This window comes from Gadus morhua, chromosome 22 (assembly GCF_902167405.1).
Source record: "Gadus morhua chromosome 22, gadMor3.0, whole genome shotgun sequence".
Lineage (NCBI taxonomy): Eukaryota > Metazoa > Chordata > Actinopteri > Gadiformes > Gadidae > Gadus > Gadus morhua.
The window spans coordinates 21,220,934-21,247,311 of NC_044069.1; the positions used below are offsets into that span (position 1 = coordinate 21,220,934).

At 51.4% G+C, this 26,378-nt stretch overlaps 1 protein-coding gene across 50 annotated transcripts in view; it reads left to right on the forward strand.

The window, feature by feature from the left end:
• clasp2 (cytoplasmic linker associated protein 2) overlaps window positions 1-26,378 on the forward strand; it is a 67,284-nt gene that overhangs the window by 39,224 nt on the left and 1,682 nt on the right. For 2 of the 50 annotated variants that reach the window (XM_030346450.1, XM_030346491.1), the window contains 31 exons: window positions 150-220; window positions 319-378; window positions 561-638; window positions 1,209-1,376; window positions 2,225-2,265; window positions 2,754-2,906; window positions 4,433-4,456; window positions 4,939-4,956; window positions 5,788-5,895; window positions 6,438-6,464; window positions 7,557-7,583; window positions 9,344-9,526; window positions 10,217-10,261; window positions 11,312-11,419; window positions 11,935-11,997; window positions 12,761-12,870; window positions 13,112-13,135; window positions 13,624-13,779; window positions 13,978-14,069; window positions 14,184-14,247; window positions 15,965-15,967; window positions 17,019-17,182; window positions 17,580-17,658; window positions 19,184-19,591; window positions 20,727-20,836; window positions 21,122-21,263; window positions 23,919-24,114; window positions 24,399-24,595; window positions 24,791-24,919; window positions 25,322-25,528; window positions 26,147-26,263. In XM_030346450.1, the coding sequence (XP_030202310.1) occupies window positions 150-220; window positions 319-378; window positions 561-638; window positions 1,209-1,376; window positions 2,225-2,265; window positions 2,754-2,906; window positions 4,433-4,456; window positions 4,939-4,956; window positions 5,788-5,895; window positions 6,438-6,464; window positions 7,557-7,583; window positions 9,344-9,526; window positions 10,217-10,261; window positions 11,312-11,419; window positions 11,935-11,997; window positions 12,761-12,870; window positions 13,112-13,135; window positions 13,624-13,779; window positions 13,978-14,069; window positions 14,184-14,247; window positions 15,965-15,967; window positions 17,019-17,182; window positions 17,580-17,658; window positions 19,184-19,591; window positions 20,727-20,836; window positions 21,122-21,263; window positions 23,919-24,114; window positions 24,399-24,595; window positions 24,791-24,919; window positions 25,322-25,528; window positions 26,147-26,263 (3,372 nt within the window). Of the gene's footprint in view, window positions 1-149; window positions 221-318; window positions 379-560; window positions 639-1,208; window positions 1,377-2,224; window positions 2,266-2,753; window positions 2,907-4,432; window positions 4,457-4,938; window positions 4,957-5,787; window positions 5,896-6,437; window positions 6,465-7,556; window positions 7,584-9,343; window positions 9,527-10,216; window positions 10,262-11,311; window positions 11,420-11,934; window positions 11,998-12,760; window positions 12,871-13,111; window positions 13,136-13,623; window positions 13,780-13,977; window positions 14,070-14,183; window positions 14,248-15,563; window positions 15,624-15,964; window positions 15,968-17,018; window positions 17,183-17,579; window positions 17,659-19,183; window positions 19,592-20,726; window positions 20,837-21,121; window positions 21,264-23,918; window positions 24,115-24,398; window positions 24,596-24,790; window positions 24,920-25,321; window positions 25,529-26,146; window positions 26,264-26,378 lie in introns of all 50 variants that reach the window. The other 48 variants (XM_030346460.1, XM_030346461.1, XM_030346467.1 and 45 more) reach the window with 48 other exon arrangements.

Sequence of the window (26,378 nt, forward strand, 5' to 3'; positions counted from 1 at the left end):
GCTCTCGCTCTCATGTCTCAAATGTTACTGTAAAACCGATTATGACAGTTTTTGATATTATCATAGCCATTGACTGTGTCTAAAGATATACATCTGTGCTCTTCTCTCTCTCTGACTCTTTCTCTCTCTCCCCGTCTGCCTCTCTGCAGCACACTCACGTTCCCAGGCTCATACCCCTCATCACTAGTAACTGTACGTGCAAGTCTGTGGCAGTCCGAAGGTAAGAAACGCCACAATGGTCATGATGATGATGACGACGATGATGATGATTTATAAATGCTTGACGCGTGGTCTATCCGTTGTCTGTGTGTTCCTCAGGCGCTGCTTTGATTTCCTGGACCTGCTGCTACAGGAGTGGCAGACCCACTCTCTGGAGAGGTGAGTCCAGTTGCTGTTTCAGCCCCAGATACGGGTCTCATACACACAACGATCCCATCATTTATGTTCACTTACCGACCTTTTTGTGCAGTATTTCCGTTTGATAATTGCAATTGATTTCTAGGAATTTTAATGTTGAAATTGCTCATGTATGTTTCTTTTTTATTCTTTGTCCCATCCAGACACACAGCGGTTCTCGTCGACAGTATCAAGAAGGGACTGGGTGATGCAGACTCTGAGGCTAGAGTTGAAGCTCGCAAGTAAGACACACATCCACCTCTCTCTCCCACACAAACAGTCGCACACTCCTCACCCCTCTGTCTCCCAAACACAGTCGCACACTCCACAACCCTCTCTCTCCAACACAGTCTCACCACGCAGTATCGACAACAGGAAAATATCTGCGACCGAATTAGCAATTTGGGAAACTCCAGACCTATGTCTCACTCTCGCTACGCTCTGTCTCCGTTTCTCTATTATCCCCTTCCTCTCCCACTCTCCTTATCCCTCCTCCTCCTCTCTCCCAACCTCCTTCTCTCTGTCTCACTTCAATCATCTCCCTCCCACTCCTTTATCTCTCCGCTTCTCCCCCTCCCTCCCTCTGCTGTCTCCCTCCCTCCCTCCCTCCCTCCCTCCCTCCCTCTCCTTCTTCCTTCCTCCCTCTCCGCCTTCCTCCCTCTCCTCCTTCCTCCCTCTCCTCCTTCCTCCCTCTCCCCCTCCCTCCCTCTGCTGTGTCTCCCTCCCTCCCTCCCTCCCTCCTCCCTCCCTCTCCTCCTTCCTCCCTCTCCTCCTTCCTCCCTCTCTCCCTCCCTCCCTCTCCTCCTCCCTAGGGCCTACTGGGGTCTGAGGAACCACTTCCCGTCAGAGACCGACGCCCTGTTCAACTCCCTGGAGCCGTCGTACCAGCGCACCCTGCAGTCCTGCCTGCGCAGCTCCGGCAGCGTGGCCTCCCTGCCCCAGAGCGACCGCTCCTCCTCCTCCTCCCAGGAGAGCCTCAAGTAACGTCCACGCGCCGCCCAGCCCCCGTCACATCGCCACGCTGTCAGCCATCCACACCCACACATAGGCGCTAATACAGCGGAATCATCCGTACAGCGTCTGGGAGACATCGTTATCTCAGTAGATGTTCACCGACAACCTCACCCAACAATTGCCTTTATGACAACGAAAGATCGGAAGTATTGTCAGAAGGTCACAGAAATATGACCTCATCCTCACTAAAACGTTGTCTGTATCATGTGTTTGGGTTTGAGCTGATCTCTCTCCGTTTTAAAACAGTTTCCATGTAACAGATGGTCCATGTCAAGTCAGGAAGAGTATACAAGAGTCTACGGAAGTTGTTTCAATAAAACGGTTGAAAGGATAGGAATTCCCACATTTAGTCTAAATCAGGAGAGATAAAGTGAATTCCTGTATGCTGGCCGCAACGAAGTAAATGCACATGATACATTGTGACTGGTCACAATGTTTGAGTGAGGTCCGGTGGAAAGATGGCATTTGTTCAGATTCTCCTTAATGAATAGTTACATACTTCTCTGTCAGGAGTATTGATGTAAAAGAGTATGTATTTTGAAGAATTGCCATTTTCCCTGCAGACCTTTTATTTATTTTTATTTATTTTATGAATAAACAAGCTAATACCGCTGGGAAATGGCTGCTTTTAGCAGATTCTCTGGGGTATATTTTTTTCTCCCAGACGCTGTGTAATATATTACTTAGACAGCGTTCTCTCTGGTTCGTATTTATGTAACCTATTATTGTAGTTTGTGTGGAGTCTGAGGCCATGGGCATTAAGATTTGAACTGTTGTTCTGTTTCGGTCCTGACCTACTTTTATCTTCTCTCAGTCGCCCTCTAACCTCCAAATGGTCAGCCGCCCCGGGGAGAGGTGAGTCAAAACACTCACACACACACACACACCATGAGCTTATTCATCACCAACCCGTCTCTCGCAGTCACAATCAAGCCCATACTCCAACACATACATAGACAAGCTAATATGCTTTCACACACACACACACACACACACATTGACGCATTTATCAGGCACAAATAGACACACACACACACACCCCCCAGTCTTCCATGCAGACCCCCCGTCTCCCCCCTGCAAACCCGTCCACATCTGCCCGTGTCCAGCCTTGTATAGTGGAGTCTACATAGCGTTATGATTTGATATACATTCTCCATCCACTCTGTTGTACACACATACCATTATGCTCGTCCCTTTATATGGATGTAAGCGTATCCGTGTCTGTGCGTAGTTCTTGCATGCGTTTTGTGATGTGTATATCCCCCCCCCTCCCCTATCCACCCACCCCACCCCCACCCCCACCCCACCTCCACCCCCTCCTGCTCCCCCCTCCCTCCCATCAGTCCGCGTGGGGTCAAAGCCTGGCCTGTCGCCGGCCTCCCTGCAGCGTTCCCGTAGCGACGTGGATGTGCACGCGGCCGCGGTCGCTAAGCACCGGAGCTTGGGCCAGGCCCGGGCGGCGGGCAGACTGACCCCCGGCTCCTATTCATCACTTGGTAAGGGGACCCTGCCGGTCACCGCCGAGACAGCCAATCGGATCAGCCGACCGGGCTGCGTGGGAGCGGGCCGCCCTTTATCGGATTTGTCAATGGGGTCGCTCCATCAGCAGGATAAACAGCACGGTGCTCCTCTGAAGGGCCCTTTAAAGGCAGATTGGCGGTGGGTGGGGGGTGGAGAGGTTTCCCCTCAGGAACCTTGAGATGGACCCAACGCAGCAGCAGCACTGCGGTCTTCGCTGATGGGTTTTCACGTCCTTGAAGTGGAGCTTGGATTAGCACTGTCCCCCACCCTTCCCGCCCCACCTCTTTCTATCTCGCCTCTCCCCTCCCCTCCTCTTCTACTTCCCCCTCTCCTCTTCTACTTCACCCTCTCCTCTCCTCTTCTACTTCACCCTCTCCCCTCCTCTCCTCTTCTACTTCACCCTCTCCTCTTCTACTTCACCCTCTCCCCTCCTCTTCTACTTCAACCTCCCCCTCTCTTCTCTTCACCCTCTCCCCTCCTCTCCTCTCCACCCTCTCTCCTCCTCTTCTCTACTACTTCACCCTCTCCCCTCCTCTCCTCTCAACCCTCCCCTCCTCTCCTATCCTCTTCTCCCTCTCCCCTCATCTCCTTCGCCCCTCTCCTCTTTCCCCAAACCCTCACCTCTCGTCCGATCCATCTCCTCTTCCATTTCCTCCTCTCTCCTCATCCTCCCTTCTCTTCTTTCACTACTTCCTCCCAATGCTTTCGTGCCCCACTTCTGTTCCACTCCTCTCCTTTTTCACTTGTCCTGCTCTTTCCTCCTATCGACCAAGCCCCTCCCCTGCTCTCCTCCCTCCCTCCTTCTCTCTGTGTCTCCTCCCTCCCTTCTTCTCCCTGTGTGTCTCCTCTCTGTCCGGCTCTTGACCTTTTCCTTGTGTTCCGGTGCCTTTAAGTGTGTCACTCCCATGTTTTGTGTTGTTTCTGTTGTGTTGGATGTTCTCTGCATGCGTGTTCTATGCACTCCGACTGTGTGTGATGTCTGTGTGTGTTTAGGTGGTTGGGGGGGCCAATCTCGGGGACTGTGTGTGTGTGTGTGTGTGTGTGTGGGTTGGCCTGTCTTGGGGACTGTGTGTGACTGCACCTGCATGATTCACCCTAGGACGCAGAGGGGGTTACGTAACTAACACACACACACTGTGCTCTTCTCCTCCTCCTCTCCCCTATTCCTTTCCTCTTGGTCCTTCCTTCGGCTTCTGTTTCACTTCCCCCTTTTTTTGTTTTTCTTTTGTTCTTTGGTTTTTCCGGACGTCCTTTTGTTTTCTTTCCCTGCACTGTTTTTTGTTCCATGGTTATTTTCTTTCTCTCTCTCTCTTTATCATTATCAACCTCTCTCTCTCTCTCTCTCTCTCTCTCTCTCTCTCTCTCTCTCTCTCTCTCTCTCTCTCTCTCTCTCTCTCTCTCTCTCTCTCTCTCTCTCTCTCTCTCTCTCTCTCTCTCTCTCTCTCTCTCTCTCTCTCTCTCTCTCGCCATTCTCTCTCTCTCTCTCTCTCTGCCACTTAAGATGATGCCTCTGATAAACCGGATGGTAAGATCATCTCACTCTTTCAGACCCCCGCCCTCTGTCACCCACAATGCTTTGCCTTTTCTTTTGTAATTTCTCTTCCCCCCCCCCCCCATACTTCTCCTTTTTTACCCGCCTCCATCCGTCCGCTCAGGTCCATGTTAACCAGTCATTGTGATCTAGCGCCACAGTACCCCCTGGTGTTTGTCTTTCATCCATCACCCTTGATGTTTTTTATAGCTCAGCCTAACCTGTTGCATACACATTTGACATTTACTGAACATAAGTGTGTTCTAAACTACTTAACGGTTTGCCTAGTTGGTTTGGGTTGGACTTATTAAGACTAAAGCAAATAACTCTTGTTTGATCTGTCTGAAAGCTTCAGTTCACCGTGACTGTGATACGTACTGCTGTGTGGTTCTTAGATAAAGGTCAGGGCTTTGTGCTGTACGATGATTAGGAATATTGAGGCTCATACAACCTTTTGTTTCTGTATGTGCCTGTAGGGACCAGATCAGACAATGGTAAGGTTGTAATAAGTGTGTGTGTGTGTGTGTGTGTGTGTGTGTGTGTGTGTGTGTGTGTGTGTGTGTGTGTGTGTGTGTGTGTGTGTGTGTGTGTGTGTGTGTGTGTGTGTGTGTGTGTGTGTGTGTGTGGTCTTGATGCATCCATTAGTGTCAGCTTGTGTAGTCCTTAGTGCCCCTGTGCTTCTTCCTTTGGTATAGATCTAATCTTGGAGGTATTGTATCAGCCCATAGGCAATGTGATCTAGATAACTGACTGCCATGTTTGTAATGCTTTGTTATAGATAGCTCTAGCTAGCTGTAAATAAGTAGTGGAACTGTTTCATTAGCTATTTACAGGGGACCCATGTTTGTTATCTGTGCCCTTAGTTATCAAGTCTCACAGTCTAAAATCGCTCATTAATGGCGACGCAATCAGTCATGTGATTTTGATCCGGCTCCTACTTGTAGGAGTACAAGCAAGTTATCACCTCCTAAGTGTGCTCATACTCCTCAAACCTGATAACTAGCGGCCCTGATCGTTAACGCCGGTTAGGCAAATGGTGCTCATGGTGTTAGTGGTGGCTTGGCTGCAGACATTGATTTATATTCACTTTTAGCTGCTTATCTTTCAGCTCTAATTTTCCATCTATACCTATATTATATGAATGAAAACTATTTATAATATAATTTTTATATATGCATATTATATATATATTAAAATATATTTTATATATATATATATATATAAATATAAATAATAAAAATATGATTTTTAATTTCGATTGCTTTGTGTTGAGATGATTGACTGTGGTGACCCTGCCGGCTAAAGACCATGTGTGCCCCCTGCAGGCCGCTTGAGGACCAAGCAGCCTCTGTCCACCCCCAGCGCCGCCACCATCAGCAGCCAGGTGGACTCCCGGGGCCGCACCCGCACCAAGATGGTGTCCCAGTCCCAACGTATGTACACACACGCTCAGCACACATCAAGACACAGGCACACGCATAGAGACCCTTCCAACACCCACGCACATAAATATACACACACACACACACACACACACACACACACACACACACACACACACACACACACACACACACACACACACACACACACACACACACACACACACACACACACACACACACACACACAGAGAGAGACACAGACACACACACAGACACACACACCATCATACCTGCTCTCTCTCACACACACACGCACGCTGTCAGTCTAGAAAGTCATTCAAGCTCACACTCATTGTCACACTAAACCTAATTTCCTTGTTGAATCTCTGACCCTACACGCTCTGTCACCGTTAATCAGATTACATATATGAACGCATAGACAGCAATACGTCTGCTAGAATTGCACAAAAGTTTGCAAACGTAGGTGCGCGTGTCTACAGTATGAGCGAAAACTCTTTCTGGAATAATATGTGTGCCTGCTGGTTTCTGCGCTGACAATACCCTCCACATAAATGTTCTTATGCCTTCAGGTTCTGACGAATCGGATTGCACGCCAGGTATTCTGTCCTGTCTGTCAGGTCCAGAATGTGTGTGTGTGTGTGTGTGTGTGTGTGTGTGTGTGTGTGTGTGTGTGTGTGTGCATGTGCGCGTGCGTGTGTGACTCTGTATCGTTGTTCCTGTGTACCACAGTGGGCATACTGTCGCTCTCATTGTGATACATGTTGTGATTTATTATTTCTGTGGGTTGTTTTCGGGTGTGTGTGTGTGCGTGCGTTGTGGCGCATACGCGTGTGACTGCATGGGGTCCGACAGCTGTATGGCCGCAGCCTCCGCCCCCCGTCACTGTGACTGACGGCGAAACGCTGAGCCTCGTCGAAAAGTACCGCAGCGCTAAAGCTAAGACGAATGGCCGCCCGCCTTCCCAGAGTGCTGCAGTCCCCAGCAGTACAGAGAGCTGCCACCGGAGGGGGGGGGGCGCTCGATAGGCACGCCATCCCCAGGTTGACAGAGAGGCCGGCTAATGCGCCACAAGGCCAGAGTAGTCAGTGCACCGTGCTTGTCAGGTCTGAGGTGTACTTAAGAGGCCCCTGATCAGATGGCTGGACCTTTGAACAACACAGGGATAAGTTCAGGAATGGTTTTGGACAGATGGATAGTAGTGTGTGTTTGTGTGTGTGTGTGTGTGTGTGTCTGTGTGTTCTCTGCATTTTTACTTTGGTGCATTGCTTCGCATTTCCTCTTGTTGGACAGGCTTCCCTTTCATTCACGTGGCAATCCGGCAGTCCCATCATGCACCGCTCTTCCTGGTTCATTGCCCGCAGCTGCTGCTTCAGTGCTGTGTGTGTGCGGACATTGCAACGAGTTTGTGTGTGAGCGTGTTTTTTTTAGCGGCGCTTATTTTTAATTTCCCTCCTTTAATAATTTTGATGAAGCGCTTTTTGTGTCCAAGCCTCGCCATCATTCTCGATGTGGGACGTTGGGATGGCTTCCCATCGTGTTCGGTGTTCTAACTACCATACTGCTTTGTTTGCTAACGCCCCCATAATTCATCTGGTTTAATCTGCTGTTCCTTCCCCCTTCGTTTTCCGCTCTCCTCCTCCCCCCCCCCCCCCCCCCCCTCCCCCCAACCAATGGGCTTAATGAATAAGGATCTCAGTCTGCTACCCCCATTGGTGGTAAGATTACAACGCTTCTTTTCCTTTAACCATCCTTTATCCTCTCAGTGCCCATTCTCTTTTCCACTTCAACTCCTCCCCCCTCACCTGCGCCCAAACCTTTCGCTACTGGCCCCTCCCACTCTGGCTGAGGCATGCTGGGATTCAAGGACAGTGATGTGGCGATCACTGTGCTGCTATACGACATAAGATGAGTCAAGCACTCTGCTTTTTAAAGGCTTTAAAGTAACTGCACTACTTTTGTCTGCCTGCCTGTCTTCTGGTTTGGATTGACTCAAATCTTCAGTGAAGATGGGAAGAAAAAAGTTGAAAGACAGATGAAAGCTACAAAGGATGAATGCCAATATAAAGAGAGGAAGGGTTAACACAGTTAGTGAAGTGCTATTGCATCCGTGCAGAAAATAGAATGTGTCCACCCAACAGAACATTTACCTTTTTTAACTATTTGCCTTTTGTTTCCAGTAAAGTTTGATTACAAATGTATTAATTTATTATGGGAAAAAACTATTTGGGCAAGGGTTGAGGAAGTGTTTGGATTGGTAGAAAGTTTAGCCTGATGTACCATAAAACAGTTGTGGTGTCTTTAGGTGTTCATGTGTCTTTGTGTGTGAGTGGTGCTCTAGTTTCAGTTGGTCTGGTGCGGTTGTAGAATATTCCGGATGTATGTTCTAGGCACGCTTGCTTGTTCTTCACCGGTCTTGTCCGGACGGTTTCCCAGCTCAACCTTATCGTCCATAACCGCTTCTGTTAATAAGCACTTAGAAATAACAACACTATTGTGAATGTTTTTGCTTCCATTTTGGCACTGAGATCCCATGGGTCAGAAGAGTGGGGAGTGAGAGCCATGAACTGTATCGACTCCATCTTCAAAACATCCCACTACTTCTTCTCCCATGAATCCCCCTGTTATCCTTTTAGCTTGTGTGTCACAGCATCACCTAGAGGACAATGGCATGTTTAGACCCACATGTTTAAGCAGTGTGTATTGCATTTCTGTGACTCTCTAAAAGTGACAATGGGTTCTCCAATGTCAACAGCAGAGAACCACGACGTTAGAACATCAAGGCCCAGATTCATCTCTCCCCATGCTCCTTATTCGGTTTTAAAGAGCCAGTGAACCCAAAATCCTTTTTTAATTTTTTTTACGTGGTCATTTGTCATAAATGATCGTTTACATGGTAATATATGCCACTTTATCAGTGTTACTGAAATAAGTCCCCAATTTAGAAAAAAATAGGTACTATCCTATTACCCTGCTGCAAACGCAGATGGCGTTCTTTACGTGACGTCTGAGTGCCGTTCCCGAGGCCCTGAGACGTCATGACCCAGGGGCGGCGAGGTTTGTGTGGCCGTATGGAGCTCTGTCAGGGCAGCGGTTGCCTGCGGCGTCCGAGGCAAAGTCACTTATTGTGTAACACCATGGTGTGTGTGGATGATTAAGCTCCGTCTCAGCAGTGATTTATTCAACACTGCTCATTATAACGCTAACACACAACGGCTTTTGGCGTGGGTGGTAATCATGGGTATAACACCCCCCCCTCATCCTAAAATTCTCTATTTTTAATTATTTTTTTTCTCAAACACTGGGTTCACCGGCTCTTTAAGGCTGTATGGGCTGCTTCGGCCAATAGCGTTACAGTTCAGGACTGTGAAACTCTTCAATTCATCCAAGGCCCTATAGTGACTCTCAGTCTGCCTCTCTCTCTCCCTCTCGTCCTTCCTCTCTGTTCTCCTTCCTTTCCTTCTTCCTGGGAGTGCAGCCGGCAGTCGCAGCGGATCCCCCGGACGCGTGCTGACCACGACGGCTCTCAGCACCATGAGCTCCGGGGCCCAGAGGGTCCTGGCCGGGACCGGCGGGGCCACGGCCCCCGGACACAGACGCAGCCGCATCCCCCGGAGCCAAGGCTGTTCCAGGGACTCCTCCCCCACCCGGCTGTCTGTTGGTGAGGACACATCCACACCTGGACTCTTAGGCCCAATCCCATTTCTACCCCTTACCCCTTCCCCTTACCCCTCCCCCTTGTTTTGAAGGGGTAAGGGGAAGGGGTAAGGGGTAGAAATGGGATCGGGCCTTACTGTTTGTTATTTTGTCTTTGCTTTTAAAGAAACATATCATTCTGATTCTAAACTTCCCCCCTCCGAATCCCCGTAAGGAATATTGTCTCTCTTCAAGTCGTAGAAATATCATGATGTATGTAAGCCATTGCAAGGAAGTTTAGTAGCATTTAGCACATGCTATGTCGATTTTTTTTCTCCTCTTTCAGCCTTGAACAGAGTTTGGGTCCTGCCTGTGTTTTACATCTGTTGAGCGTGATTGACACGCTAGGGTTGCATATTGCTCTTCCCCAGTGGTTCCCAACCTTGCGCTCGCCTGATATACATGGGGGGGTCGCGGGCGACTGCTGACATAAGTGATAGTTATGTTGCTACGACCCAATTTCTCTGTGTTAGTCATGTTAAATGGATGCCCTCGTTGTACAAAGTGTTTTAAAGTGCCATGAGCCTCGTGACCGTCGAAAGGCTCTCGTGCACGCACACCGTACGAAAACACCAAAACACAAGACTGAACCCCAGGACCTCACCTCTCTCCCTCCACCCCCCCCCCCCCACACACCCCACCCACTGTCCTCTAGCTCCCTCCAGCATTAGTTCCATCTACAACGGAGCCAGCAGAGGAGGTAAGCCCCCCCGGCCTCCATCCCCTTTGCTCTCGGCCAATCACCCGTCACCACTCCTCCACCTCTCCGTCCGTCCGTCCGTCCGTCCTTCCCTCGACCACCTCCCTCGCCACTCCTGTTCCCGCCAATTCCCAGAATCCTCTCCTTCTGCTCTCGGCTTGTCGCTCTGACCTCCTGCCTATTGTTGTGATGGTGATTATGGTTCCCACGGTGATCCTTGGCTCCTGCATACTTTTATTTATGTACGTTTGCATGTCAAGAGAACCTCCCCCCCCCCCCCCTCACCTCCGTCTGAGCTAACCAATCAGCTGTCGGCTACCTCCTTGACAAGGGAAAGGATAGGCTGCGATTAATCTTGATTGGCTTGGTATTTGTACAGCTGTACAGCAATCAGATTAATTGTGTTGTGATCTGGTAAAAGTACGAATCAAGCCCCCCCCCCCCCCCCCTTCCTCCCATGATTCCAACTCCCTGCCCTCCCCCTCCTCTCACCTCCTCTCCCTGTGATCTATACAGCTCATCTTCAATCACTTCCTCCTTCATTCTGCATGTCATGTTTGCATGAGAGTGAGCGCAATAGTGCGATGTGTAGCAAAGGTGTGTGTGTGTGTGTGTGTGTGTGTGTTTGTGTGTGTCAATATTGAACCGTTGTTTATCTATATATGTATTGTTCATGTATATTTCCGAGTCCAGAAGTCGCGTGCTTCGTGTCGGGGCGCGTCTCAGTGGTTCAACCCCACCTCCCGGGGAGGAGAGGGGTATGAACTACTGGGACGCGCCCCGGCTACTGCTGGTTCGGGCTCACAGTCTCTGTCAGCTGATCTCCTGTCTCTTTGTCACTCTGGCCTCTATTCTCCCTCTCTCTCTTTGTTGTTCATGGACCCACCCTCCTCCACCTCTCTCCCTCCTGTCTGTTCCTCTGTCGTCTCTTGTCCTTCCTCCACCCTATCCCCCCTCCCCCACCCCCACCCACCCCATGGTGTAACGACCCCCCCCCCCCCCACCACCATCACCACACTCCCCCCTCCCGGCGCACGGGGGTGCCTTTAGCTCGAGGCAGTCGTATCCCCCGGCCCAGTATGAGTCAGGGCTGCAGCCGGGAGGCCAGCAGGGAGAGCAGCCGTGACACCAGCCCCATTCGCTCCTTCACACCCCTGGGTGAGTAGCCCGCACCGAGGGGGGGCAAGGGGCGTGCTGGGGGCCACGAACAGAAGCACCTCAATGAAACGATGCATGAAGGAGGGAAAAAGCAAAGCAGGAGATGGCTGTGATCCATGGCATCATGGCTCTCTGTGATGAAACACGCCGGGAGGGTTAGCCCCCGCGTCCTCTGCAGTTGGCCACGCATTTGTTTTTCCGAGAGATTGTGTCCACCTCTTTATCAGATAGCTGTTGGCTTCTCTCAAGAGGCTTGCAGCCGGTTCAACAGAGTTGATCCCACTGTGAGCTGAGCTGAGTCTGTTCAGAAGGGAACTCTCTGAAACACAGGCGTGATGCTGCATGGACAGCTCTGCTCTCTCTTCCATCCTGCTTCACACTCTGTTGTAACAGTTTGGGGGTTTGCTTTTGTTTCTCTATCCACAATCTGTGTGCGTGTGTGTGTGTGTGTGTGTGTGTGATGGTTGTAAAACCATGTGGACATGTGTGCACATACGTGTGTGTGTGTGTTGCAGCAGCACGGAGCTATTCTCGCTCCACAGGGGCTCTCCACACACCTGATACTTTTGGGGCTGCAGGTGAAGGATGAGTACTACAGCTTCTTCGTGACCCACCCACCCACCTGCTCTTCTTCTCTGCCTTAATTCCCTTTCTGTTCTTAAGTTCCGAAATATCTGAGTTTCTTTATTTTTCTGCCTGCCTGTCATTTGGATTTTGTTATTTCGATTATTTTGGTTTTCGTTGGAATTTTTCCTTTCCATTGCATTCTTCGAAGGAACGTCAACGCTTTTTCGAGAGCCGCATGTCTCTGCCTCTTTTCAGTTGCCATGACGACCATTCCACCACTTCCTCCACCAGTCATCGTCTGTTTTCTTCTTTTTAACCCCATCACCCCAGTGCGGGGGTTACATCCATGTGTGTTCCGACGGTCTGTTTTAAACCATGCTTCCTCCCCCAAACGGCACCCGTGCAGCCTGCTTAACGAGTCATGACGTCGGGGGGGCGGGGGGGGGGGGCTCTCTCTGTCTGTCTCTCTGTCTCTCTACCTCTCTCTCTTGCTCTCTCTCGCTCTCTCGCTCTCTTTCTCGCTCTCTCTTTCTCTCTCTCTCCTTCTTACTCTCTCTCTCTCTCTCGCTCTCGCTCTCGCTGTCTCGCTCTCTATCTTTCTTGCTCTTCCTCTCTCTCTCTCCCCTCCCTCTCGCTCTCTCTCTGTCTTGCTCTTCCTCTCTCTCTCTGTCTCTCTCTCTCTCTCTCTCTCCCCCTCCCTCTGTCTTGCTCCACCTCTTCCTCTCTCTCTCTACCTCTGTCTCTGTATTCATGTGTCTCTTTGTCCGTCTCCAGGGACGACAGGGTACAGCATTAGTCAGTCCAGTCGCTTGTCGTCTTCGGTCAGCGCCATGAGGGTCCTGAACCAGGGCTCCGACATCGAGGAGGCGGTCGCAGACGCCCTGGTACGACCCCCCACCGACACACACACACGCACTGTACACACATCGTCTACAACCTGATGCACACAAAGACAATTTTAACATTGACACTGTGGGAAGTTCTTACCTCCATGAGAGTGTGTGTGAGCGAGTGCACGTCACCTTGCATGCCAGTGTGTGGGAATGCGTGTGTGCATCACAGTGGCCTTTGGTGTCTCCTCTGTCTAACCCCTGGTTTTACCTCCTTGTGCTTCAATGCTCTCAGCTGTTGGGAGACATGCGCTCTAAGGTCAGCCTCTTCTCCCTCCTCCTCCTCATACATAACTAATGTGTGTGCATGCCCGAGTGTGTGTGTGGGAGTGTGTTAAGCGCTGTGATAGTCCTAATGACTTTTGGCTGCTCTGTGTGGAAGAGGTGCTTTTGAATGCTGATGTGAGGCTCTGTGATTGAGTCAACTCACCCCCTGTCCTCTCACTCTCTCTTTGTCTGCGTCGGTGTCTCTCGCTTTCTTTCCTTCTCCCTCTCCCCCCTCCCGATCTGTCTGTCTGTGTGTGTCTGTTTGTCTTTCTGTGTGTCTGTTTCTCTCCCCCCCCCCCCCCCCCCTCTGTTTTTCTCGTCTATCTCCCTCGCTGTATGTTCATCTCTTCCTCTCCCCCTTTCCCTGTCTGTCTGTCTGTCTGTCTGTCTGTCTGTCTGTCTGTCTGTCTGTCTGTCTGTCTGTCTGTCTGTCTGTCTGTCTGTCTGTCTGTATCTCTCTGTTAACCCCCCCCCCTGCAGAAGAAGCCTGCGCGGCGGCGCTATGAGAACTACAGCATGTACTCTGACGACGACGCCAACAGCGACGCCTCCAGCGCCTGCTCGGAGCGCTCCTACAGCTCCCGCAACGGGGGGGCCATCCCCACCTACATGAGGCAGACGGAGGACGTGGCCGAGGTGGGGGCACACACACACACACACACACACACACACACACACACACACACACACACACACACACACACACACACACACACACACACACACACACACACACGTGCGTCCCTTTCACATACATAGACACACACACACACACACATTGAGAATCACACACAGCACTACACTTGCTCAATGTGCATGCGTGTGTGTGACTAGGTGCTGAATCGCTGTGCCAGTGCCAACTGGTCCGAGAGGAAGGAGGGACTGCTGGGACTGCAAGCCCTGCTCAAGAACCAGCGCACTCTCAGGTCAGCCAATCACAGAGCAGGACAAGACCCCGTCGGCCTATGAAAATGGTTCATGTTTTAGGTTTGGGGTTTTTCCCCATGCTAACAGAAGCCTCGTTCTCTCCCGTCTCACAGTCGAGTGGAGCTGAAAAGGTTGTGTGAAATCTTCACCAGAATGTTTGCAGACCCACATAGTAAGGTATGGCTGCATGGAACGCAAGTAGTAGCTCACTCACTCTCACGCACACACCCACACACACCCACACACATGCACACACACACAGACCCACATTTGTACCCATTCCAGTCTGTGTGTACTTTGTTCACATTGGTTTGGCCAGGAACGGCCACAAGGTACACAGAGCTCTTCACAATCATGAATTCATGTTTATTTTCCATCCAATTTGATTTTGTTTATCCCACCACCCCTCCATTGTACCGGATTCTGCCAAGAGTAAACCAAATACAGCGAGAAGGAATCGGGCTGTATATCTGCCACATGCACACACCTAGGTCAAATCGTGCCATTTAAAATCTGTTCATATATGTGTATCCAACAGCACATTCAGACTCAAATTGATCGGATATCCAATCTCACAGCAACACACACGTGTGCCCCCCTACACACACTGGCATGGCGAGTGTGCATCAGACTAGTCTCTTAACGGCATGCCAGGCCTGAGTTTGCGTGCAACCTCCTCACCCTCTGTGTGCCGTCCGGGTGGATGACCCCTGACCCCACCGACCCCACTACCCCCACCAACCAACTCCCCCTCACGTCTCCCCTCACGTCACGTCAGCCTCAAGATGCGCCACACACACACACACACACACACACACACACACACACACACACACACACACACACACACACACACACACACACACACACACACACACACACACACACACACACACACACACAAACCAAGCTGATGACGCTGACTACCCACACTGTGATATAGACAGTCACGCATACACAAAGCCATATAGGCTGCGGTGGGGGGATTGCAGGTTCACAAAGTAAAAGTTCCTTCCTGGTTTTCTGCTGATTTCCTTCACTAGTATACACTGGGTTGTGTGGGGATACCAGGGTGGGCACTTTCACTGTGTGGACCTGGACTCTCTCTCCCCGGGTGTCATGCGCTGACGTCGGTCGTTCTGGCTGCAGCTTCCTCACTAACCGGCTGCGGTTTCTCTTTCTCTAACTCCGCCTTTTTCAATGGGAGAAGGGCCCACTGAGGATCGCTCCCACTCTGCTACGCCCCACACCCCCTACACACAACTTCTCTCTTCCTGTCCCCGAACACAGACACACACACACACACACACATACACACACACACACACACATACACACACACACACACACACACACACACACACACACACACACACACACACACACACACACACACACACACACTCGAGTGTATGAGGACGCCCCCCCCCCCCCCCCCTCCCTTTCCTCCTCGTTTCCCGCCTCGGTTGACATGAGGATTTGGTGAATTGCAGCGAGACTCCGGCAGAACGTACGGCACGGCAGAATCCGGTATAAGCTCTGCTTCCTTCAAGGTACATCTCATCATGGCTCCTCCCCTCTCCTCCTCCTCCTCCTCCTCTTTATTTGACCCCCTGTCCTTCACCACTCCTCCTCTCATCCCTCACTCACCACCTTTACTTCCATCTCATGGCTCTCCAGACCCACCCGTGTTTCCTTCTGAAGGTTTGAACACTCAAAACATCTTGAGCAGGATAGTTTTGGACCGTGACCTGACCGTATATAAAGTGTTTGTCATGTAATGTGATCATTTTTTTTATTTTGCCGATACTGTTCATTCATGGTTTTGTTATTTGACTGAATTTGTCTTCTCTCTCCCTCCTGTCATGCGACCATCTTCTGGAACTCTCTGTAGAGAGTAAGTGTGGACAGTTGGTTGTTTACTTTCTGCATCAATAATCTGATTGGACGACTAATTTGTGTGTTATCACCAGGACAAATGACCTACTAATCCGACCGATCAGCATGTGGAATGATTTTGATTATGCACAGAGCCAGGGTTGCTTTTTCACTAGTGTATAGTAACTATAGCTATAGCAGCGGGGGACAACAGCCTTTGTGGGACGTGGTGGAGTGTCCCTTTAACAGACACACTCCAGCCAGTGAGGAGGGAGAAGGCTCAAGCTAAAGAAAGGGCCGTTAGAAGTATGTTTATTAAAATACCGTGGGGAACAGGATGAGGTGGATGACATTTGGACGAGGTGCGTCAAACCAGCGTTGAGTCCCTCCCGTATCACCCCAGCCCTCAAAAACGTATCTTCTCTCCTGACATTCACATACCAAAAATGTTATCTAATAATTGTGCATTTTGGTTGATATATGTACATGTTTGGGGTAATTGTAATTGTGTGAATTGATTTTCAATGAATATTGAGGATTGATGAATTAGATTAGAAGATTTTCTTATAACAAATCCAATAAAACAGTAGAGAAGAGCCAACCAATGCTGTTTGATGGCCCAGTGACCCCTCCCAGTGACACCTCCCAGTGACCCCTCCCAGTGACCCCTCCCAGTGACCCCTCCCAGTTGCTCACGGTGCAGTCTGGTGCTGGCCTCCGTGCCAGTGGAAAAGTGACACTGGCCTATTTATTTGCGATCGATCCCGGGTGTGAAAAGCCCCGCTTGGCTCTTAATGAGTTGGTTAGTTGGAGAGCTGGTGACGGAGCATGAATAGGTTTAGGACGAGGTCAGGGGGATGATGACTAACGTGGTTCAGCACTCACACCACCTTCACTTCTATTGTTTCTACCATCCCCTGAAAGTGATTGTACAGTATCTGCTGCATATGCATGCCTGGGTCTGTGTGTGTAGAAATACTACAAATGACACCTAGATATCTCCATATATCTGTGTGTATTTGTTTTGTGTGTGTAACACCTTGCTGTGCGCACACGGTGTCTCTCTGCAGGTGTTCAGCATGTTCCTGGAGACCCTGGTGGACTTCATCCTGGTCCACAAGGAGGACCTGCAGGACTGGCTCTTCGTCCTGCTCACCCAGCTGCTGAAGAAGATGGGCGCCGACCTGCTGGGCTCCGTCCAGGCCAAGGTCCAGCGGGCCCTGGACGTCACGCGGTGAGTCTCCAGACACCCCAGCCCCCAGAGCGTTCCTTCACCTAGGACTCACCCTCCAGCGGGCAGCGTGGAGCGCTCCAGAAGACCCTGCACTCCGGGATAGGATCGTCATTGGGATCACAATGTGCCGGTGTGAAGTTTCAAAGTGTGCAGACACACTCACAGCAGACAGACAGACAGACAGACACTATTAACTCTCCACCATTAGGTCATGTAGCAGGCACATTTTTCATGCAGCTTGAACTATAACAGACGTGACATGGGTTTAAAAGTCGCCACCTCTCGACGCAGGGCTAAACGGTCAGACCAGCTGAATGCTAGTAGTGATGTCAGGGCGTGGCAGCTGTCATCAACGTCCCGCTAAGTGGATTTGTGTGTTGTCCCCCCCCCTCTGCAGCGAGTCTTTCCCCAACGACCTGCAGTTCACCATCCTCATGAGGTTCACCGTGGACCAGACGCAGACCCCTAACCTGAAGGTACGAGCCCTGACCCCCGCCCTGCCCGCTGTGGGGATGGTCAGGGACACCTTGACCGGCCTGTATGTTCGTATGAGCGCATGTATAAAACAAAGGCTTTGGAGAGGGGAAGGAAGAAGAGGGGGGGGGGGGGGGGCCTGATCTGTGACTGGAACTTGGTAACCACGGTAACTAATGCACTTTTTATGACCTCCCCACTGCCCATTCTACACGCCAAAAAATCCCAGGCTGTGATTGGTTGGCGAATGAAATGACCGCCAATAAGCTTTACTCTTGGCTTTGTCCTGCTGAGGCTGAGCCCCGCGCCACAAAGCTCTCCTACACCGCCCCCCCTCCCCTCCCCTCCATCCTTCCCTGCTATAAGACAACCTCCCTCCTCTCTCCCTCCTCTCCCCCTCCTCTCCCCCTCCATTCTCCCTCCTCTCTCCCTCCTCTCCTCCTCTCCCTCCGTCTCCCCCTCCACTCCCCCCCCTCTCTCCCTCCGGCTCCCCACCTCACTCAACACATTGTCCTCCTCCTCCTCTGCTCCTCTGCCCACCAACCCCAGAGCTCCACACTTCCTGTTAGCCGTGCGCACCCCCCCTCCCGCCCAAACTTCACAGTTGAATCCCACCTCTATCTCCTCCAGCTAGGTTTAGGCCTTCCTGACCCCTGGTGCTGGCTGGTTCCCTCTGTGGCTCTCTCTCTCTCTCCCTGTCTCCCTGTCTCTCTCTCTGTCTCTGTCTCTGTCTCTCTCTCTCTCCCTGTCTCTCTCCCTCTCTCTCTTTGTGTGTATAAGTCTCCATCTTGCTCGCCTTTCGCTCTCCTTCTTGCTCGCTCACACCCCCCCCGCTCCTCCGCCCCCCCCCACCCCACCACCACCCCCCCCCCCCCCCCCCCCCCCCCCCGTCAGATGATTGACGCGGTCCTCTGCTCTCTCTCTCTGAAGCCTGGCCGGAGCTCGTGTTGCGGGCGAGGCAGGGCCCGGGCCGGGGTTAAATTGTTCCCCCCCAGAGTGCGCCGCCACGCCTGCTCTCTAGACGAGCAGGCAGCAGCCTGGAACCAGTCCTCCCAGGTCAGTGCGCTCCAGGGGGGAGCAATTGAGTGGCGCACCAGGCCCAGGAACGTATTATCATTACTTTATGACCTTTTTTTGGCGAAAAAAAAGAAAGGGCAAGAGAGAGAGACGGAGGAGAACGCACTTTTTGACGTCTGTCACGCAACATTCACCAAATTTCCTTTGAACCATCTGTGTTCCTCGCATTGCTTAATACTTTTAAAGCATGTTCTCCCCGTGTGACCTTTGACCTTTACCCTCTGCCCCTCACTCACCACTATGATTTTCCCTAGCAGGAGTGCATCGCTTCCTTCCACCCGGTCATTTCATTTGCCAGCTTCACGGCCACAGACGTCCCATCCTCCCGTTCCTGACCTGGGAATGCTGATTGGTTTAGAGATGTCACGTGTACTTCTTTACTTTACGTTTCTTAATGAGCCGTTAACATACCTCAGCTTTAACTGTGTGTGTGTGCGTGTGTGTGCGCAGGTGAAGGTGGCCATCCTGAAGTACATTGAGACGCTGACCCTGCAGATGGAGGCGCCGGACTTCGTGAACCTCAGCGAGACACGCCTGGCAGTCTCCCGCATCATCACCTGGACCACGGAGCCCAAGAGCTCCGAAGTCCGGAAGGTACCCATCATCATCATCATCATCATCAACATCTTATTAATGCATTTTATTCATATTGCACTTTTCCAGAGCGGAAAAGCTGATGCATTGTGTGTGTGTGTGTGTGTGTGTGCGTGGCAGGCGGCCCAGGCGGTGCTGATCTCCCTGTTCCAGCTCAACACCCCAGAGTTCACCATGCTGCTGGCTGCGCTGCCCAAGACCTTCCAGGACGGAGCCACCAAGCTGCTGCAGAACCACCTGAGGAACACCGGGAACGCTGCCCAGGTACCACACACTGCTCAAAGAGACACACACACACACACACACACCACCCAGAGCTTAACACTCACACACACACTGACTTCCCTTGGAGATACACACTGACACTTCTCTCGTAGATACAAACTGACCCACGCATACACACTTTTCTTGGAGATACAAAGTCAGCACGTATACATGCAGAGTCATACTCGGGTAAATAAATGAATAAGACCTCAACAGGACTTGCAAAATGCAAGAAAACACCTTTAACCGATCTACAAAAATCGGCACATGAACGTTCATAGTCGGCTTTCTAACTGCATGTATACCAGCATCGTATCGCATATCGGAGTTTGCGTTCTGAGCATATTCGAGATATTGCGGCCGGAAGTAGAAGGAGACGGTAGTCGTGTGTTGTCGCCATAAACGTATATATTATAATTTATAAAAAATAAATTAATTACTTTACTCATTCATTGCGCCACCGCCGAACTGAAGGGGATATTCTATAACATTATGAATCTTAAAGACTGCATCGGGTTCTCCGACTCTCTGGTATTTCCACAACAAGTAAAGACTCGTAGTGGGGGTTATCTCGGCCGTGGTGGAGAAGGAATTGGGGGAAAGCAACTTTGGCTTTGACTCTCTGAAGTCCAGATTGAAACGCAACATTGAGGAGAAAGGGATTGTTCCCGTATGCGGGACAGCTGTCCAGGGTCCGGGTCCATGTCATTTCTTCGACACTCCATTGTCCCGAGCTCTCGTCGTATGCGGACTCCTCCGGTGGCGGACTCGCGGGAGGAATCCGCATACGACCGAGAGGGTTGGTGACATAAAGATGTCAGCGGGTGGCTCTACTACCACTTGTTTAAATGGGTACAGCGCTACCTATCCTACATGACATGCTTCGGCCAATGATTTGATTTCTCACCGCCATGTATACTCGGACAATTGCAGTTGTCCAATTGACGAGCATCGTCGAACTATGGCTTTAATCTGACTAAGCTGTGCACGTCAACGTACCGACTGACACACACGCATTCTTCTCCAACAAACACACAGAAGCACCCTCTTCTCCCAGACACCCTCTCTCCTCTCCCACACCCCCCTCACCTGGGGGCTCGTGTACGTCACCTGACCTCCTGTCCCGTTTCCTCAGGCCACCATGGGCAGCCCCCTGACGCGCCACACCCCCCGCTCGCCGGCCAGCTGGACTAGCCCCCTCACCTCCCCCACCAACACCTCCCACCAGAACACGCCGTCGCCCAGGTAACGCACACACACACACGCACCAACACACACACACACACCGGCTGTTGCAACTGCTATAAACACTTTGATACTTGCATCCGAAGCGGAGTCAATTTGTCTATGTACACCGTATCTGTCACTATCAAATAAACCGTAAATAAATCAATGGGGGCAATCGAGGGGGTTTTCAGAACACATTTTCGCATCTGAAGCATCGACTGTTTTGGGCTTTTAAATAACCTCTTCATGAATTCACTTATTCAATAGTAAGAGACAAACTAATAGCCATGTGTCTTTGTGCAGCGCGTTCGACTACGACACGGAGAACATGAACTCGGAGGACATCTACAGCTCTCTGAAGGGCGTGACCGATGCCATCCAGAACTTCAGCGTGCGCAGCCAGGAGGACATGAACGAGCCCGCCCGCCGGCGGGAGGGGGAGGAGGTGGGTGGAGCCCCCGGTCCCTGGGCGTCCTCGGTGTTCACACACCGGGAGCTCGGGGTCCTCAACGCAACCGTCGATGGGTCGCAAACTGGTCCGCGGTGTGCTAGTTCGCATTCAGAAACTCAAGTGCAACGGTAACATTTATGTCAAATTAGAAAGGTTTGGACAATCAATCACGCACCGTTGGCATCAATAATAAGTGGACCAGTAATGGTGCCCCCCCCCCCCCGGGGGGGCTAACACTTTGAAGCAGCTACATAAGCAGGGATTAAGTGTTAGGGTTAGGGTTAGCTCTCAGTGGTTTAGCTTGTTGGAGAAAAGGGATACAAAGGCATACATTCAGGCCAAGAGCGCGGCCAGTGGGCGAGCTTTTAACCGTAACTCGAGTGGAGGTACCGGAATATGTTTTCGAGTTAACACGTTATAATCTCCAATGTCACCCGGATGATTCTTATGTAACGGAAGACCCTTGCGACTAACCCTAACCCCACCCCCATCCGGGCAACACATATGTCCCAGTGCGGGCGGTGTTGACCCCCTGTTGACATTCACACACTCTCTCACGGGTTTATCTGAAACATAACCAGCCGGCATGCCATCGACCTGCCGCCGCGGGACCACCTGACGCCCCCCGCCTGCCAACAGCCGACGGCCTCTCTAACGGGTTCAGACGCAGCTATACCCCGGGGGGCTCAGGCGACCCCGTGGCGGGGGTCCGTCTGACGCGGTGTCCCTCCTGACCCGTGAGTAGGGGAACCGGATCTGCTGGGCGGCGGGTAAATAAGCTTTGAGTCAGGACCTCGGCGGGTCAACACACCGCGTCCTGCTGGGGGGGGGGGGGGGGGGGTCGTCTGCAAGGACACGTGTCTCTGTCCCCGCTGAGACGGACGCTTTCCCTCTTGAAGCCGTCTGCACTGGACGCGGCGTTGTGATATCGCAGTGGATGATGCACATGTTGTTCTGAGCCTGCGTGGGAGGAACAGCCCCTCAAGGGGCGTGGGCAGAGCAGGGAGGACCTAGCCCAGACCGGGCGGGAGAGCAGTGCCGTGTTTCGATATCCATACTTCCATGAGTACACTTAAACGAAGTACACTATCCGCACTCACTAAGTGCGCTAATTTTCAGATGTGAGTGCTGTTCCAAATCGGGTACTCTGTGGTGCACTAACCGGAAATTACGATCACGACTGCCGCCGCGGCTCCTCCCCCGCAATAAACACCCCGCTTTGAACGGTGAACTCTTTACGCCTATCAGCTTTAAAAATCTATAAAAACTATAAAAACTACAATATGACTCTATTAATGCAGGCTATGTGGAAAATGCGCCGACTTTGCCTCAGCCTGGCTCCGCCCTCTTCCGCTACGTAGCTAAGATGGCTGCCGTTGAGTACGATTTGACCGTTTTGAGTACACTGTCCGGGTCCTTTCAGTACACTTATTTTCGCCCGATCTGAATCGGAAGGCCCTACGTACTCAAACTTAGGCTAGTAAGTACGGATAGTATGGATATTGGAACACGGCACAGGAGATTAGAGTGGCTAGGGTTTGGACTCCTAGACAAAGTGTACTGGGATCGATCCCTCTGCCCCTGCCTGCAGTCTGGCTATAGCCGCATCCTGGGCCAAGATGCCTTATCCCCTACCTGTTCCTTGATGATGAGTATCAGAATTCACTGAATGTTGCTTTGAATAAAATCCAAATAGCTGAAGTAAAGACGGTCCAGCAGATATTTCCCCTCCAGTTCATAATGTGAAGAGGGTCTCTGCCTATGCCAGCAGAGGTTCACCCTCCCGGCCCCCGCTGTTAGTATGAAGCCCTCCCCACGATTGATCCACGACGGAGCTCCAGCCCTCCACACAGGGACCCACCGGGGGTTCATACCACACATGCCCGCAAAGGTTAACCCCGCCTGCAGAGCTGTGGACAAGAACAACTCCCTGGAGGGAGCTCAACGCATCCACCGGGCCATCAAATAGGAACACGTGTATATCTCCACCACTCGCTTTGAGTAACGTTGTGTGTAGTTATACTGTGTATAAATAATATTTAGAAAAAGTGTCCATGGACAGCACTCTGTCCATGGCGCCAACTTGCGGCCCTCTTGGTGCATGTGTAACATGCACCAAGTGTAGCTAGCGCAATGTAAACAGTGTTTCATTGATAACACTCTGGCATCCCACAAAAATTCTGTTGCCGCCAAAAATACGTTGAAATAAGTGCATTAAAAGTGCCACAATTAGGGGGCGCCCCGCTGACTCCCCAGGTAGAGAGCGTACCGTTATGGCGGATTGATTCCTGCCCTGACCTCCCCTCTGTCTCCCATACCTTCAAATCTATCTCAATCTATCATAAAGCATAAAGATGCATGAATAAATATTTTGATTAAGAAATATATAATAATGTGACTATTAGTCGACTAACTGCTTGAAATTAAAAGTTTAGAGTCAACTCAATCATCTTAAATTGAGGGCCGCCGTACACAGTGTTGTAGTTTACCTTTATTTCCTTCTCAGAGTGCACCGCAATACTTCAACATCACAACCATTGCCTTCTGGCCCGCCCACAGGGGCTGGTTCCCAGACGGGTCCGTTTGTCACCTCCTGTGAGCTGGCAGGTCTGCTTGGCGGTTGTTGTTGTAATGTGTGTCTCTGGCCAGCAGGGCGGCAGCGGACCAGAGGGCCGGCCGGGGGACGGGGTGGACGGCGGCCGCATGGCGCTGGACAACAAGACGTCCCTCCTCAACACGCCCCTGCTCTCCAGCCCCCGGGGGGCCCGCGACCCATTCTCCGACTCTCCCTTCAAACACAGCCTGAAGGACAGCAGCATAGACGACTTGGAGCAGAGCACAGATGGTACGGGCGCCTCGCTCTCAATCTCCTTGCTCTCTCTCTCTCACGCTCTCTCTCAGGCTCTCTCTCTCACTCTCACTCTCACTCTCTCATATATTCATATATATGCAAACATTTACATACACGCATGCATGCTAATTTACTCAAACATAAATAAGCACGATCAGACACACACAAATATTACCCATTTCCATCTGGACGTACCTGCCACATTCAGTTTGCCTGTGTTGTGCGAGCATCCGTTTTCCCCCTCCCAACGATCCTTCTCCTTCTTCCTTTAAAAACAGACGGCAGCGGCTTGGACCAATCGGAGCTGGTGGCGGAGCTGCTGAAGGAGCTGTCCAATCACAACGAGCGTGTGGAGGAGCGGAAGGGGGCGCTGTGTGAGCTGCTCAGGCTGATCCGCGAGAACACGCTGCAGGTGTGGGACGAACACTTCAAGACCATCCTGCTGCTGCTGCTGGAGACGCTGGGAGACCGGGAGGTACCAGGACGCTCACTGACACACACACACACACACACACTGCTTCACTCTCTCACAGTCAAACACATATCACGCTAACGCACACACACTCCTTCACTCTCTCACATTCCCACTGATATCATGCTCTCACAATCCCGCGGCATTGCTAACGCGGTCCTGTGTGTGTGTGTGTGTGTGTGTGTGTGTGTGTGACAGCATGTGATCCGTGCGCTGGCCCTGCGGGTGCTGAGGGAGATCCTGTGCAAACAGCCGTGGAGGTTCAAGAACTACGCTGAGCTCACCATCATGAAGGCCCTGGAGGCTCACAAGGACCCCCACAAGGAGGTACCCTCTGTCCTCCGCCCTCTCATCTGGTCCTTCGGCTGATAGTGATGGGACTGTTTGAGCGGTCAGGGGGACGCTTTGGATAGTGGGGTCTGCTAAAATGCTAGATGTAAACAGACGGCAAATAAGCTCATGGACTAAAGTTGGAGTTACAAAGTGTCCTGTTTTTAATGAAATGAGCCTTGACGGAATCTAATCGTGTGGGTGTGTTACTATTTGTGTGTGTGTGTTTCTATTTGTGTGTGTGCGTTTCTATTTGTGTGTGTGCGTGTTTCTGTGTGTGTTTGTGTTTCTATTTGTGTGTGTGTGTTTCTATTTGTGTGTGTGTGTGTTTGCGTGTTTCTGTGTGTGTGTGTGTGTGCGTGTTTCTGTGTGTGTGTGTGTGTGTGTGTGTGTGTCCAGGTGGTGCGGGCGGCGGAGGAGACGGCGGCCATGCTGGCCCTGTCCATCAGCCCCGACCAGTGCGTCAAGGTGCTGTGTCCCATCATCCAGTCGGCCGAGTACCCCATCAACCTGGCCGCCATCAAGATGCAGACCAAGGTGATCGAGAGGGTGCCCCCCGAGGGCCTGGGCGCCCTGCTGCCCGAGATCGTCCCCGGACTGATACTGGTGAGCCCTGATGTCACAAGCGGTCGTCAAGGACAGAGGCGGAGCGGTTGTCAAGGGGAATGTGGGGTCGCTCTTCAGTTCATTGTGTGTTGTAGAAACCATGTCAGATCGAGCCAGAGAGGTATGGATGGTGTATTAGTGATGACTAGGGTGCTTGACCCTCAGCTGAAAGGTACTGGGTTAAATCCCCAACATCCACAGGTTAGGAGGCATCCTCGAGCTAGCTATAACCTGTCCCAGACCTGCTCCTTCATTTTGTCTTCCTGAATTTCGGGTAATAACATGGTAAGGATAAAGAGATTCCCTTGTTGGGATCATTGATGAGGTGTTGGTTCTATATCGTGTTCAGTAGAGATTAGGCCGGATCACATGGCCCCATTGACCTCGTTTTGATAACTACTGTGTCTCAAATTTTGTTTCTCATGAAAGAATCAGGGATTTTTTTGTCGTGAAATGAAAGAACGCGGAGCCTGCGTCTTTGAGGAAACGCTGCAATAATGACATGTTTCAATTCCATTTGTGCTGTGAACTATGATAAAGACATGGTCCGGTTGGACGTCTTGTTGCCACGTGTTGTCGGTTGTCCTTGGTAATCATCTGCTCCGTCTGCCTCTACAGGGTTACGACAACTCTGAGAGCAGCGTAAGGAAGTCGTGTGTGTTCTGCCTGGTGGCAATCTACGCTGTCATCGGAGAGGAGCTGAAACCACACCTCAGCCAGCTGTCCAGCAGCAAGGTGCCTTCAGTCCCCTCCGCCCCCCTTAAACATCCACACGACTCAAACCTCCCAAACAGCGTCTGTAGTGCTGAGATGGAATAGGAGAATGCATTATTTCGATGAGTTGGTATTT